Below are 16,111 nucleotides of genomic sequence, written 5' to 3' on the forward strand. Positions count from 1 at the left end.
GAGGCAAACCATGAGAGACTCTTGAATGCTGACAAAAACTGAGGACTGATGGATGTGGTTGGGGAAGGGGAGTATGGGCACGGAGAGGGTCACTTTTGGGGATGAGCACTAGGTGTTATATGGAAACCAACTTGACAATAAACTATTTGTAAAAAAAAAAAAAAAAGTAAATAAAAAAAAATAAAGCAAAAAAAAAGAATGCTGTCAGAGTAGGGTGATTTCATATGAGGGCTAGGAACCGGGTCCCTTTACCCCTACTTTCACCCTTTTCTTGGTGTTGAGACTTAATTGAAAATCATTGAATTTCAGAAGAATTTTCATCCTTCTCATAATTTTTATTTTTTCTGAGAGGACAAAATAAGACTGCTGCTTTTTATAACCTGTCTCATATCTGCATAAAGTAAATTGATCTCATAGTGTTGAAAATGTGTGCCATTCACTAAAATACCTGGTCCAGGCCATAAAAGAAGTCCATTTGGGGCTCATAGTTGCTATTGCTAATGACCAAAACCTAACACTTAGTTTTGTTTAAGAGATAGATCATGTATCTCATGACTCACGACCTTATGAATGTAAGTATTTTCCACCTATATCAGAATATCCAGATATATCCATTACCCTGCCTCTTATAGAAGCCTCAGAGATAGAACTGTAGATTTCCTTCTCTCCTCATTTCCTTCTTTCCTTCCTTCCTTCCTGCCTTCCTGCTTTCCTTCCTCCTTTCCTTTCAAAACTCATGATCAAGTACTGACTGGATACCAAGTACATTTGAGGTTAGGGCAGGATCTGAAAGCATACTAGATTCTCCTACCCACTAAGGATTTCGTTTCAGAACCTTCCTTGAGTATATTCTGTTATCTGTCAGCACAGAGCCTGATGTGGGGCTCAAACCCACAAACTGTGAGATCATGACCTGAGCTGAAGTCAGACGCTCAACCGACTGAGCCACTCAGGCGCCCCGATTTTTATCTTTGAGTAAATTTATAAAAATCAAATCATTGTTGGTTTCCTTTCTGGAATTTTCTTTTTCTTTTTTAATTTGCTGCTTTTCGTTTTCAACAAGACTTTGCTTGAAGATGGTTTGATGTAGATTGCTGACAGCTGTAGATTGGAGGTGGTCCTGGTTCCCCTTGGCATCAGCAGCACCGAGACTGCCCCCTACAGTCACACCCGGCCCACCCGTGTTCTAGAGTCAAGCATTTTCCCGATTTTTCCCTCCATTCACTTAGTCCACGCGAGTTGATTGACATTCACACACCCCATCTTGAGAAATGCTAGTTGAGGAAGCAAACATATGGTGTGCCCTCATGGACTTCCAACCTGATATAAAATCATCAATTTCCGTTAATTTTACTTTCTGCATATCTTTCAAATCCCCTCTCTTTTTAACCCAAGCACCATCCTCTCTTGCCTACACTAAGGTAAATTTATCCTGTCCAGGCTTGCTGCCCTCCAGTCTTCCTCAACACAAAGTACGAATTAGGCCATCCCCCGCTTGGCTTCAACTCCTCATAGGTTCTCACTGCCTCTGTCAGTGCTCTTCCAACTCGCGTGCTTGCGTAGCCTTCCAGCGAAACAGGCTCAAGCAAATAGGTGCGACACATGTGTTTAAGTATTTATGTAGGTGTTTATGTAATAATGCAAGATACACGTTATGTCATAATGTACATTATGAAAGGCACATGCCCCCAAATAAGTTTTAGGATGAAATGAAGTATTCTAAATACTCTTAAACTTCATTTAACTGCAAAAAAAGTCTAGTCACTGAAAAATTCTATTTTATTTAACCTTTTCAGTCTCATTCCCTTTTGCCATTACTGGTCCATTATTCGCTTTCACTTACTTTCTCCTATGCCTTGAATGCCTCCTCCCCCACCATCCGCCATCTTCCCTTTCCCTGGTGAGCTCCTAAACACCTTACAGACCTTGCTTTTGCCACACCAATCCTAGAGTGAACTGAGTGCTCCTCCTCTTTACCCCTCTCCATGCCTCGTGTCTGTCACCATGTTGATTTCCACCATCTGCTTGTGAATCTGCCTTCCTCCCTTGACTGAGACTTCCTTTGGGAAAAGAGTGTATCTCATTTATGTTTATATGTCCAGAGCCTAAAAGCACTCTGTGTATTCTAAAAGAGCTGGCAAGTGAATACATTTGTTAATGGAGAGGATGATTGTGTGTCTGCAGTAGACAGAAATGTCATCTGTGTAGTTGCAGTCATTATAATAGTCCCCTCATAGTTATGCTGGCAGAAACATGATTGACCTCAATTCAGTTCAATTCCAGCAATATTTATTGTGCTCTTGCTCAGTAACAGGTGCTTGGAAGGTGGAGAAGAAACAGAGTCTGTGCTTTCAGAAATGTGGTTAGGAGGAAAGCCCAGCATACACTCAGCCATTCAGTTAGCACAGCTTTCTTGATGGCCTGCCATGTGCTGGGCACCGTTCTAAGCCCTGGGGATCAGCAGTGAGTGCAGTCAACAAAATCCCTGTACAGCTGATGTCTTCGTGGGAAAAATAAAAGAATAATAAGCCAAATGGTGATGAGCACTGTGAAGAAAAGAACCGGCATAATAAAAGTCAAAAGAGTAACTGGTGAATGGGAGGTTGGATCTGTTTTATATGGGGTCCTTGGGGGTTGGCCTCACCAAGTGGTGATCTCTGAGCACAGACTTCATCAAGGTGAAGGGGTGAGCCGTTTGGGTGTCTGGAAGAAGAATGTTTGAGGCAAAGGAGTACTGAACATGCAAAGGTCCTGAGGCAGGGGTGCCTTTGGCTTGCTGTGCAGCAGCCAGGAGTCCAGGTTGCCTTAGGTTGGCTGGTGGGAGGGGCTTAGGAGAGGATGCCAGAGACGTAGGGCGGCCCAGCTTGAGGGAGGCCCAGGAGACTGTCCCTAGAACTTAGTCTTTACTCTGAGTGAAATGGGCCCATCGGGGTTCTGAACAGATGAGGAATGAGGCCTCACGTAGGATTTGGTGAGCTCCTTCAGGGCCCCTGTGGAGAGCGGGCTACAGGAGGGCAGGCTGGGGGTGCAGAGGGTCAGCAGTTAAGAGGCTTGTGTGAGAACACAGTGGCGGGGGCATGGCTCTGAACGTACGGGGAAGGTGGTGCTGTCTGGATTTGGGAATGGAGGATGCGCAGGACCAGGCAGGAACGGAACACTTCTAAAGTATCAGCAGTGTGCCCTGTGGACTCTTCAAGGGCAGGGGGTCCCCTCCCCCAGAGCACTTGGTCCTGGGTAAGGGGCCCAGGCGGGGCTGCTGCTGCCCTCCCCCACTCAGGCTGAAGGATGATAGGGTATTCGTCCTACACTCACTCAGCTCAAACCTTCGGCTTTCACTTTTGTTCCATGAATTAGTCTGCCTGTGCAGCTTCAAAGTGGAATGTTGGGGGGCGCCTGGGCGGCTCAGTTGGTTAAGCGTCCGACTTGGGCTCAGGTCATGATCTCACAGTTCGTGGGTTTGAGCCCCGCATCAGGTTCTGTGCTGGCAGCTCGGAGCCTGGAGCCTGCTTCAGATTCTGTGTCTCCCTCTCTCTCTCTGCCCCTCCTCCACTCATGCTCTGTCTCTGTCTCAAAAGTAAATAAACCATAAAAAAAATTTTTTTAAGTGGAATTGTGTTTTGATCCTCCCTGCTAATATTTAACTTGGAGGCATTTTGCATAATTTATCTTTAATCATAATAAGTGCATATGATAATAAACAGTGATTCGACTTATATTAAATATTTACTTGGGTTTTTTCACAGAATATTGGATTTGCTCATCACTTTATCCTCAGTCTTCAAAATGGTCTGGGCATTGAAGAAATTTATCTTAAGTAGATGGATTGTGAAATTTAGATTGTGAAAGTCTGAATTGTCTCCTATTTAAAGCAATGTGGGGGCGCCTGAGTGGCTCAGTAGGTTAGGCGTCCAACTTTGGCTCAGGTCATGATCTCGCGGTCTGAGGGTTCGAGCCCCACGTTGGGCTCTGTGCTCACAGCTCAGAGACTGGAGCCTGTTTCAGATTCTGTGCCTACCTGTCTCTCTGCCCCTCCCCAGCTCATGCTCTGTCTCTCTCTGTCTCAAAAATAAATAAATGTTAAAAAAAATTTAAAGCAATGTATAAAGCACGTACGTAAAAAGGTATAATAACCACTTAGAGTTGACTTTAAATACAGCAAATTTAAAACAGTTTTTCCCTGATTCCTAAAAAAAATATTGAGGTCATATCAATACTTTGCTGATTTGCACTGTCCAATTGATGCTTTAATGGTCATTGCCTTTTCCTTGATTTCTTCATTCTTTTTTTAAAATTTTTTAATGTTTATTTATTTTTGAGAGAGACAGAGCATGGGTGGGGGAGGGGCAGAGAGAGAGGGAGACACCGAATCTGAAGGAGTCTCCAGGTTCTGAGCTGTCAGCACAGAGCCTGATTGTAGGGCTCGAACACATGAACTGTGAGATCATGACCAGAGCCAAAGTTGGACTCTCAACCAACTGAGCCACCCAGGCACCCAGATTTCTTCATTCTTGAAGAATTGATGGACAGATGTGCAAACATTTTGAGTTGACAAGAAATGAAGGCATTTAAGCCTAATATTGCAATGAGACAAAACGCTGTAGTGTTTAAAGCTGTAACATCATAATGTCGACCCAAGCACAGTAAAGCTAATTAAAATGTGTTTTGACAGTCATTTGTAGAATGTGTAGTCAGTGACAACAGCTTTCCATTTTCTTTGAGTTTAGGTTCTGAATGTGACGCCCAATGACGGCTTTGCTAAAGTGCATTATGGCTTTATCCTGAAGGCACAGAACAAAATTGCTGAGAGCATTCCCTACCTAAAGGTAACTGTCCCTGCCTTTCCTCTCTTTTCAGCTTCTGATTCCTTTGAGTCATTTGGAGTCCCTTGATTATGCATTGTGGGCTGATTGGCATGCACCGCTGAGTCTTTTCATCTTCAGACTGTAGACCCTCTGACCATGACATTCATGGGCAGTGATTGGGAGTGTGGGACATAGAAATGCCAGCCATACGAGCAGAGATTATTTGGAAAAGACGTTATGAAGAAATTCCTCAAACTGTAGTTATTAGTTTTTCTTTAAATGGGAAAGGTAGACCAAAATTAGTAATATAATACTTTGAAATATGGGCAATGCATTAAATGTTCCTTTTACAATTTAACTACACATTCAGTCTAGGCTGAGCAGGGCTCCTGGCATCCTACATAAGGTCTGGTAACTAATGTCATCTGAATAGGTCAAAACCTAAAAAAACTGATAGCTCAAATATTCAGATTAAAATATGCTGTCATTTTTTTTTTTTCTTGTCTATCTAATTGAATCCCTGAGGTGCCCCAGAATCACATTTGGTCTAGCTAAGGGCTATTCAGTAGAACTTTCTGTCCCAGTAGAAATGTTCTCTGGTTGTATTTTCCAGTGTGGTAGCCATTAGCCGCATGTGGCTCTTAGGCACCTGAAATGTGGCTGATATGACCGAGGAACTGAATTTTTAACTTTCATTTTGATTTAGATAGTAGCATGCAGCTAGCAGCTACCATAGTAGACAGGTAGCTGATGAAATACCTGTGAACTTCTTTTTTTTTTTTTTCTTTTTTTTTTTAGGTAGCAGTACATCTCACACTTCCATGATCCCTTTCTTTCACGTGACTTAAATCAGAGCCCTCAAATGGCAATCCACTGATTGCAAAAAGCTTGCATATTTTATTTGGCCAGCACAGTCCTATCAAAAATAATTTTAATTGCTTGCTTTAGTTAAGAATTTGAGCGTTTTATATAATCATGCAGATTTCTGATTTCTCTTGAAAGATCACATCTGGCCCACATCCCAGCATTGGAAAGGAGTAAAGCTGTCCCCTTGAGGTGGCCTGCACCCCCCAGCCTGTCTTGGCTCTCCCCAGGCCTCCGCAAACCTTTATGTTCTCTGCCAGGACCCTCTGGGCGTGTGGGTTTCTCTGATTGAAAGTGTTCCCCTTACATTTCCTTTGACATAATAAGGGACTGGTAGTGCCCTCCCTGCTTCAGAGATGGGGACCCCGAGCGTGGGGTCTGTTCGTTAACCTGTCAGTCAGGAGCCCTGATCACAGCTCTCCGCCTCTCCTGAGTGATGCTTCTGTTCCTTGCTGCTACCTTGAAACGTTATGCAAATACAGTTTCTTCCAAGTGAAGATAATGGGTTTCTCATGAAGGGACTTGGAAATGCAGATTTTTAGAAAAACTTTCTTGACATTTAAATATATTTTTTTTTACTTTTGTCCTTCTTTTGCTTTTCTTAATGCATTCTCTTGCTTTAATATTTTTGTTGTTTTTGTTGTTTATACATACCTCAGTTCAGCCCTTATGCAGGAGACAGGGCAGAAATCAGCTAAATGTTTTAGGATAGGATTTGTTTAGTAACAACTACATTTTCGAGGAGTCCAGCTGGCTTTACTCCTATTGTAAGTTTTGTTAAAGAGTTCATTAACAGGTGAGGACACATTCGTTTTAAGTAGAAAGACTTTGCATTTAGGCCTCTGTCACTTCAAAGATTTTATGAGCAACTACACATTTAGGGTTGGAAATAAGAAGCCTCCAGATGACATGAGGTCACATTTGGAGAGTAAAATAAATGGGATCGATCCCCAGTCAAGAAATTCTTTGGGATACTGAAATATGATTGGTTCCACAGAGAGGATTCATATACTAATTTTATGGGCTAGGAGACTATTAACTTATAGTAAATGTATTGTTAAATTTAGCTCTATTACCTCTTTTTGGGTCTGCACTATAATGTTGACCAGTAACCTGATTGCCAAACTTTAATATTGAGATGAATTTTTCTGGTCCTTAGGTTTTTATATGGTATGTAAAGATTAAGGAAATCAGTAAACTAAAGCTGGTATTTAATTTTTTTCATTAAATACGAACGCTGTCCTTTTTTAGGAAGGAATAGAATCTGGGGATCCTGGCACTGACGATGGCAGATTTTACTTCCACCTGGGGGATGCAATGCAGAGGGTCGGGAACAAAGAGGTAATGAGTGTGTGAATTATTTGTTCTCTTAACAGAGGGTAGACTTGGGGCGGGGGAGGGTAATTCTAGGAGAAATTAACAATTGAAAAAATATTTTGAGCATAGACTTTTAAAGGTGGTGATTGAAACTATTTAGCTATTTGTTAAGGTTTATTTATTTTTGAGAGAGAGAGCGCGCGCCTGAGCAATGAGTGGAGGAGGGGCAGAGAGAAAGGAGACCATCTCAAGCAGGCTCCACGCTGTCAGTGCAGAGCTCGATGCGGGGCTCGAACTCACAAACTGCAAGATCATGACCTGAGCCAAAGTCAAGAGGCAGACGCTTAACTGACTGAGCCACCAAGGCACCCCGAAACTATTTAGCTATCTAAACTAAAAAAAAAAAAAAAACCATCCCAACAACTCCTACGAGCCTAAAAAGAATTTTGGGGATTTTTGACTTTTGTAGTTTCTGCCAAAAAACTAGCTGAGTAATCATAAGAACAGCCTCTCAATTGGTATGTGTGAATGTATGTGTGTGAGTGTGTGTGCACGTGTGTGTGTGCGCATAAAGTATAAGCATTGCCCTGAAAAATTTTTAAAATTATCGAAATGAAGAAATGTCTCTGAAATTGCTTAAGTATTTTAAAAATATTTTAATAATATGTCTAGATTTGTTTTTATTTTATTTTGAGGATTTAAAAAGTAGTTATTGTTTGAATGAAGTCTTTATTCAACTGATTCCTAAGCACACTGAACCCAGTGGTTAATTTTGTAAATTACCTTCCGGTATTTAATGACACGTTTAAGATGAACACCTATAGCTAGAGTAATGGCAGGTCCTGATGCAGAAAATGTTGTGGCTAAAACATGTTACATGGTTTCTTTGTGATTATTGCTTTTTTCTGACTACAGTGTCAGCTTCTTTAAACGTAACTTGAGATTATGAATCATGACGTCATACACTGAAGTTACCAGACTGTCAACAGTCATCATGGTTTACAGGTTGTTGGTGGAGAGGGAAGCCCACCTTTTCTGTCTTACATCATCACAAGGCTCTAGGTTGGGCTCTCCTTACAGTTAGGGGTAAAAGGGTGAATCTTTGTAACCATTGCATTCCATATATGTAGTAAAATGCAGTCGACCTCAAGGATAAAAATAAAAGATAACAGAGCCTCAGGTTTCTAAAATTAATAAGAACATGGAGCCAACTTGACACTTGAGGGAGGACTCTTAAGAGCCGGGGCTTTTGTGATGAGGTAATTGCCAACTAGAGAAATGAACCGATTTGCGGTAAGAGAGACTTGGATGATTGTCAGTTTTCTTTATACATTTCTATGTATCTGTCCCTTCCCCCTCTAACCTACCAGTCGACTGGAATAAAATGAGACAGTAGAAGTGAAGAAAGGAAAATAACTCGCTGATGAGTTCTCATTTTTGTGTTCCTTCTTTGTTTTAGATATAAATCCCCGGTACGTCCTTTGAATGAGAAGGATAAAAAAGATTTTGCTATGGCATCTAACACGGGATAAATGTTCCCGTCTGATTGCTGTAAATGTAATTGTCACTAATTAATTTATCTTTGAACTTCTTAGGGTCCAGGGCAAAGACAGATAAAAGAAGTCTGTGATTTTTTTCCTCACATCTTAGATGAAAACAGCCCTTACTTCAAGGGCAAAAAATTCACTGCTAAATATTTGTCAAGGGCTTGGGATTTGAACCTATGGGACTATTCTATCAGCTTAATTATCATCAATATGCATAGAACACCACAGTTTTTGAATTTAAAAAATTCACAAGGATTCATCCTTACAGGAGAACAAAAATAAGCCTATCGGAGTCCCATGGTAGCACATTCTCAGCATTGTGCTTCACACTCTGAGTTTACAGATTGGGAAGCATCCATCCTTCGTGTTCTGATGCATGGGGCTCGGCTCAGGCAACCAAAGGGGAGCAAACCCCCAGCCTCTGTGCTGTAGAACTTGACAATAAAATGGTTTTTGAAGAAGATTTTTCTAAAAGGGTTGTTTCCAACTCACCAACTGCGAGATCATGACCTGAGCCAAAATCCAGAGTCAGACACTTAAGCAACTGAGCCGCCCAGGCGCCCCTACGCCATGATGGCCTCAGCAGGTCACCTATAGCGTTCACTCGCAAGTCCGCATGCTAGCTGGTCTCCTGCTCAGAGAGGCCAGACTCCTGTGTCTGCTGCCTGTGGAGTGTTACCCCCGAGGCCACAGAGACAGCTCCGTGGTGAGCTTCTAAACCGTTTTTCTTCCTGGGTTCCATCTCTCATTTGATGATATTGCCAACTTCTCTCCTGTGCGGTCACGGCCGCGTGTCGGGAAGTTCGCTTCCCCGGTGTCTGGGGCCCATCCCACCTTCCCGCTTGCTCGGTCTGTGTTGTCAGCCTGGGCGATGGCTGGACAAGCCTGGCCCTCGTTTATTGCTTTAGTCTTACTCTCTTCTAGGACATCGTGTGCTCCAAAACCGTACAGTGCAAAACTGCAAATAGTCCTATGTCCACGTGATGGCGTTCATAGTCCTTCACGGACGGCTCAGCCAGTCAGCCAGCCTTTCTCACCCCAAGTGTGTCTCATGTGCCGCACTGTGCACAGAGCTCGGGGGGTGGGGGGGGGCGGGGAGGCTCCAGCGGGGGTCACACCTGATGGGCCTATGCCCCAAACGGGGCCTGGGCTTTTCAGAGTGGGGCTCTTTTGACATATTATTTCTGTATAGCGGGAATGTGTGTGTGTGTGTGTGTGTGTGTGTGTGTGTGTGTGTGTGTGTATAAGCCATTCCTGGCAAGAACTTGAAGTATAAAAGACAGACATTGCTATAAACACATGTAAGAAGGTATCCACAGGTGATCTTTCTGTTCATTTTCATATCCTTGATTAGAGGTATAAAAAGGGAAAGAGTAAAGAGAAAATTTTCAGAGGAGTCTAACTTGATCGTTTAATTTTCTAGCAATTTGTATTGTAAGAAAGCAGTCTGACTGAATTCATTGGGTCCTCTAAATAATTGAATATTATTTTACTTTCATTGAAGATGATTTTTTAAAATCCCTGACATATCACTGTCATGGTTTTGTTTCTTTAAAGTTAAGTAGCAGAGGGATTAAAAAAAAAAGGGGGGGGGGAGGTCCCATACGACTAACTTTGAGTGTGAGAAGAGACCTTGTAGAAAGTTTAAACCCAGCGCTGTAAGCGAAGTGACTTGGCCGGGCCTCCAGCCTGGTGAATATGAAGTCCGGGACTACACTCTGACTTCTAACTCCTGAACTAGAGCTATGAGCTTTGCTATTTTGGTTTTCCTAAAAGAATTTTTTTCTCCCTTCTGACAGTGTGCCTGGTCCATAAAATGAATTGCTGCCGATTCAAAAATAAGCATTTTAAAAACAAAAATAAAAACAAGAAAATAAGCATTTCAAAAAAAAATCACCTGTGGTAATTCATATCGCTGTTCACTTTAACACTGAAAGGTATAGGAAATAAGATCCTAAATTTAAATTGGACAGAAATAGCTAAAATAGTCAAATTAATTTCAAAAGTAAAGTGCTATTTAAAAAATCTCAGGCAATGATTAGCCATTTTAAGTTTCTGGCTTTTAAAGAAACTACTTTATGGCTACAACTTAACATGTATTTCAAGGAAAACATCTAAGAATGATTAGTATATACATTCTTAACTTGAGGTGTTATGGAGAAAGATAAATAAGAATATTACTTCTGATAGCTTTCTTTTTCTTTTTTAATGATACAGAGATAGAAGGAGAGTGGATTAAGTTGCCAGAGCCTTGGGTTATAGTTCAGAATACTTAGTGATTCCTTAAAAATTTCTTTTAATTCCTTTTTGTATATTAGAGAAAGAGAGAGAGCATGCATGCAAATGTAGGAGGGGCAGAGAGAGAGAGAGAGAGATGGAAAAGAGAATCTTAAGCAGGCCCCACCCTCCGGGCAGAGCCCAACACCAGTCTCAATCCCACAACCCTCGGATCACCACCTGAGCCGAAATCAACAGCAGATGCTTAACCAACAGAGCCACCCAGGCGCCCCAAGATATTTTGCCTTTTTAAATGCCAGTTTCAGGGGCGCCTGGGTGGCTCAGTCGGTTAAGCGTCCGACTTTTGCTTAGGTCATGATCTCGCGATTCGTGGGTTCGAGCCCCGCGTCGGGCTCTGTGCTGACAGCTAAGAGCCTGGAGCCTGTTTCAGAGTCTGTGACTCCCTCTCTCTCTGACCCTCCCCTGCTCACGCTGTCTCTCTCTCTCTCCTAGAAATAAATAAAACATTAAAAAAAATTTAAATGCCAGTTTCAGCATTTGTAAAATGGAGATATTTGAAGTTATTAAAAAGATCCTAGCGATTACACACGTGAAAGTGAGTAATAACCAGAAAAGTGTTACTGAACGTATGATGTGGTACTGTTATCACACTTGATTTTCCTAACAAAGGAAATTCTGACCTAAGAATTTTAAGACTTTTTAAAGGTACTATTTTTTACACATGAAAGTATATCTGGAGTTGGAGCGCGCGGGTGGCTCAGCCGGTTAACCGTCCGACTCCTGATTTCATCTCATGATCTCAGTTAAGCCCCATGTTGGGTCCAACCCTAACAGTGTGGAGCCTGCTTGGGACTCTCTCTCTCCCTCGTTTTTCAACCGCTCCCATTCTGTCTTGCTCAAAAATAAATTTAAAAAATAAAACTTAAAAAAAATTTTTAATTAGGTATATCTGGAGTTTTATGAAGATATTCTTTTTGAGTATCTCCTTCATCCACCTGATATTAAATGCATCTGTTTAACTGATCAAAAATCTGTGTTTGAAATCACCCTTCACAAGTCACCACTAGCGCAGACTTGCGGTCGTGAAGGCAGTACTGTTGAGCACAGCACTGGAGGGCCTTCCAACCCTGAAGACAAGGGAGCGCGCCCGGTGCAGCCGTCCTGGGGGGGCGGGGGGCGGGGGGCATATGGAGAGGGTGTCACTCGAAGGAGACATATGGAGCAGCACACTCCGCAGCCAGCTGTCCCCGAAAAGGCTAGTCTTCTTGGAGGCGAGTTGCATCATGTTACAACTAGACGAAAGCCACAAATGTTACCCCTCATGGCAGCAGAAAACCCAAAAAGGAACAAAGCTTCCCCTTTAAAAAAAGTCTCATCTGGGCTATCGCCATATTTATTGCCGGCTCAGAATGATATCTCCTTTCTGCCTATTTAATTTAATGGAGGATTTATACTCCGTTACCGTGGAGCCGGCTTCTGTAATGGGGACGTGGAAAGAAAGGACGTGTGAAAAGACATTTCTTCTTAGCAGTCTAATTCAGTAAATGCAAATATCTTCGAAGAAAATACTTTTTAAAAGATTTTTTAATTTTTTTTTTTTTTTTCCTGAGAGAGACAGCGTGAGCAGGGGAGGGTCAGAGAGAGAGGGAGACACAGAATCTGAAACAGGCTCCAGGCTCCCAGCCGTCAGCACAGAGCCCGACGCGGGGCTCAAACCCACAAACCATGAGATCATGACCTGAGCCGAAGTCGGACGCTTAACCCACTGAGCCTCCCAGGCGCCCCTCGGAGAAATTATTAAATCGCAACCCTTTCCTTTTAAAGGAACCTTAAAACTAGAACTTGAGAAATGAAAGCCCAAAGACACAACCCACTATGGTTTCTTACGCGATTGATCAACTTGACAAATGCGTCCTCGACTCTGTGCTGGACCCTCCCCAGGAAGACCAGCGTGAGCACGTGGACCCGGCATTGCAAGAGCGAACCGCCTCACAGCAAAGCTGAGATGCGTACACGCGGGTGTAATCACGGGTCATTATCAGCAACCCGGTCCAGTAACGCATCCTCACCAGTGTGACACATGTGGGCACCTGACCAGCAGACTCGAGTTAAATGTTACCAAAGCGACGCTTTGGTTTTAAAGTAATAAACGTGCTTCGTTTGTAGTTCAGCTTTTTGTCCTTTCAGGCCTACAAGTGGTACGAGCTTGGGCACAAGAGGGGACATTTCGCATCTGTGTGGCAGCGTTCCCTCTACAACGTGCGTGGACTGAAAGCCCAGCCGTGGTGGACACCGAGGGAGACGGGCTACACTGAGCTGGTGAAGGTGGGTGCTGCGCACACTCAACTCCCCCGTCGTCGGTTCCCTCCCTGCTCAGAAGCAGAGACTGCTTGCCACGGAGAGGGATGTCAGGGAGGAGACAGATTTTATATCCAGTGACGTTTGCTGGTAAAAGAGGGGCGCCTGGGTGGCTCAGTTGGTTAAGCGTCCAACTCGTGATTTCAGGTCAGGTCATGATCTCTCAGTCTGTAGGTTCGAGCCCCTCACTGGGCTCTATGCTGACAGCACGGAGCCTGCTTGGGATTCTGTCTCCCTCTCTCTCTGCCCCTCTTCTGCTTGCTCTCTATCTCTCTCTGTCTCTCAAAGTAAATAAAAATAAACTTAAAAAAAAAAAAGATTGGAAAAAGAATGTCTTCTCCCATTAGCCAAAAGTTCAGTTTAGACGGTGAAGAAAAGAATATTTCTTAAAGAACAGTTCTCAAACGTTTTGACTTTAGGAACCCTTTACACTCTTAAAACTTATGGAGCACCCCAAAGAGTCTCTAAATGGGGGGCTATGTCTGCCAATATAACAATTTGAAATTAAAACTAAAAGAAACGTGATATTTATGAATCATTTTAAAATAATATAAAATTTTCATTACGTGCTAATATAAATAACTTAAAAAGTAGCTTTGATTTCAAAACAAAAATGAGTAGTAAGAAGAGTGGAATTGTTTTTATATTTTTACAAATCTCTTTGGTGTCTGGCTTAATACAAAGCAAGAGGATTCTCACATCTACCTCACATATACATCATTTAGAGTAGTGATATTATCATATGTCAGATAACATCTGGAAAATTCCATTGTACACCGTGAAAGATTTGGGTATGAAAAGGGCAAATAACATCCTTGTATTGTTAAGGAAATAGATTTGATCTTGCAGACCTCCTTGAAGGGCAAGGAATACCCTGTGTATCCCTGGACTATATTTTAAGAACCACTACTTCTGAGTCAATTTAAAAAAAGGCATTAATGTTTCTAGAAAGTGTTATGGCAGACTTGTAGCATAGAGAAAGCAAGTGATTCTAACAACTTAATGCCAAAAGAGAGAGAGAGAGAGAGAGAGAGAGAAAGGGAGAAAGAAATTGGTAAAATAATTGGTAAATTTGGTTTTGGTAAATTAAATCAAAAGAGTAAAAATGTCTGTGATTTTGGTAGAGGCTGGTCAAAAGTAAGGCTGGTAAGCTCTTTCTTCTTCTTACATGTATTTAAAAAAATGGGAGGTAAATTAACTCATAGTTTAATAATGTTATTTTCTACTCAATGTAGAAGGTGACATCTGCCTTATAGGTCAGATGGGCTTCCGTCCAACTTGAGAATCTAACTGCCATATAGACATTGTTTGTATATAACAGTCAGCGGATTTTACTTCTCCAATATGTGTTACTTTCCAACACCGCCAAGCAGCTCTCCCATTCTCAGGGGACACTGACTGAGTGTCCTACAAATGTAACTCAATTCTGACACCGTCTACCTGGTTCCACAGGTTAAGGGCTCAGTCTCACAAGACTGCGCCCATTTCAGACACCAGTTGCAAGTTCAGGTTGTCACCTGTGATTCTGATTGGCTCTGATTGGAGTTTCCCACAACTCCCTCCTTGGGCTGGATTACCTTACCAGAGTGCCTCACAGAACTCAGAAACATTCACTTAGGTTTATCCATTTATTGTGAAGGATGTTATAAAGGATACAGATGAACAGCCAGATAAAGAGGTACCTAGGATGAGGTCCAGAACGTTCTGAGTACCCCCAGGAAACTGGGGTGTTGCTCTCTCTTGGTGCGTGGATACCTTCATCAACACAGAAGCTCAGCAAATCTTGTTCAAGGTTCCATAGTGCTTAGTTGACAGACCCGTTTCCCCAGCCTCAGAGCTGGTGGGTGAGGCTGGAAGTTCTAACCCTCCAGTCATTCGGTCTTTCTGGTGACCATCCCCAGCTTATTGAGGGCCCCCATTCTAAGTCACCTCATTAACATAAACTCCATCTTGTTCAAAAAGGGTTCCTCTAAATAGCAAAGACACTCGTATAATTCAGGAAATCCCAAGGGTTTTAGGAGCTCAGTGCCAGGAATCTGAGACACACATCAAATGTGTATCCTGTTATACCACAAGTCACCCCACTTTATTTTTTTTTTATCATGCATCACTTATAACAAAGGATCATAACAGTTACTAGATACTGACATATTACTAGAGTCCCATTCAGTCACTAATAATTAGTCTAGTTTGTCATCATATCATTTGAAAATGTCTCCCAGGGCAAAACCACTCAGGTTGGCACGCCTCCATTACATCCCATCAGATTCCTAGAGTGGTCCTAGAACTATATGGCTTCACCATTTTAGGCATCTGGTATAATTGAGCTAAGAGACAATATCATCTCTTGCTCAGAGCCTCTTTTGAGGTGTTAATATAATATTGGATTTCCCTCCATTCCCTCCATTACAGAACCTGTTCGTTCCTTCCCTTACCCCCAGCTGCTTTTCCTCTTTCTCTTCATTTGTACTCAGAATGTTTCCCCTTTTGGAAAGCACATTCGGTTGGACCATTGTGCTGGCCTAGATTGCAGGCCATGATACTAGCCTGGCAAACACCCGCCGCTCCCATGCACATCGGGGAGAGTGTGGAGATGATCACCAGAGGGCTGTTCTTCCCGCCAGCCAGGGTAACTGCCCCATTCATTTAGCCAAGAGAGGTGAGAGAGGAAAAGCAAGAGTAAGAAAGTATTGATAATTTTGGAGTTTTGTGATAGATACATGAAATTTATACCATTCTGTCTACCTGTAGTGTTTTACATTTTTCCATTTTTTCATTGTTTGTTTAAGAACATCTTGAATGAAATATTTAAGATGTATGTATAAGACTTCACTGATGAATTTTGTCTACTGGGGAACAAAAGGCTCAATGTGGTTTCAGTTTACTTACATTACATAAGCATTACTTGCCAATATTTATTCTGTATTTCTTTGTAAAAGCGCACTACAGTCATCATAACCCAGATGTAAAGAGGCCACCATCAGT

General features: G+C 42.3%; 1 protein-coding gene and 1 long non-coding RNA gene across 2 annotated transcripts in view; one reads left to right on the forward strand and one right to left on the reverse strand.

Annotated features, from left to right (window-relative positions):
* The window catches only part of LOC120243103, a 23,974-nt gene extending 22,397 nt beyond the window's left edge, over nt 1-1,577 (reverse strand). The window contains exon 1 of the long non-coding RNA XR_005531219.1: nt 1,524-1,577. This is a non-coding gene — a long non-coding RNA (uncharacterized LOC120243103). The remainder of the gene's footprint in view (nt 1-1,523) is intronic.
* Nucleotides 1-16,111, forward strand: part of ASPH (aspartate beta-hydroxylase) — a 174,149-nt gene that overhangs the window by 122,260 nt on the left and 35,778 nt on the right. Inside the window, exons 19-21 of the mRNA XM_039249129.1 lie at nt 4,725-4,823; nt 6,918-7,007; nt 12,956-13,093. Of these exons, the coding sequence (XP_039105060.1) occupies nt 4,725-4,823; nt 6,918-7,007; nt 12,956-13,093 (327 nt within the window). The remainder of the gene's footprint in view (nt 1-4,724; nt 4,824-6,917; nt 7,008-12,955; nt 13,094-16,111) is intronic.

This window comes from Hyaena hyaena, unplaced genomic scaffold (assembly GCF_003009895.1).
Source record: "Hyaena hyaena isolate Hyena2069 unplaced genomic scaffold, ASM300989v1 scaffold_327, whole genome shotgun sequence".
NCBI lineage: Eukaryota > Metazoa > Chordata > Mammalia > Carnivora > Hyaenidae > Hyaena > Hyaena hyaena.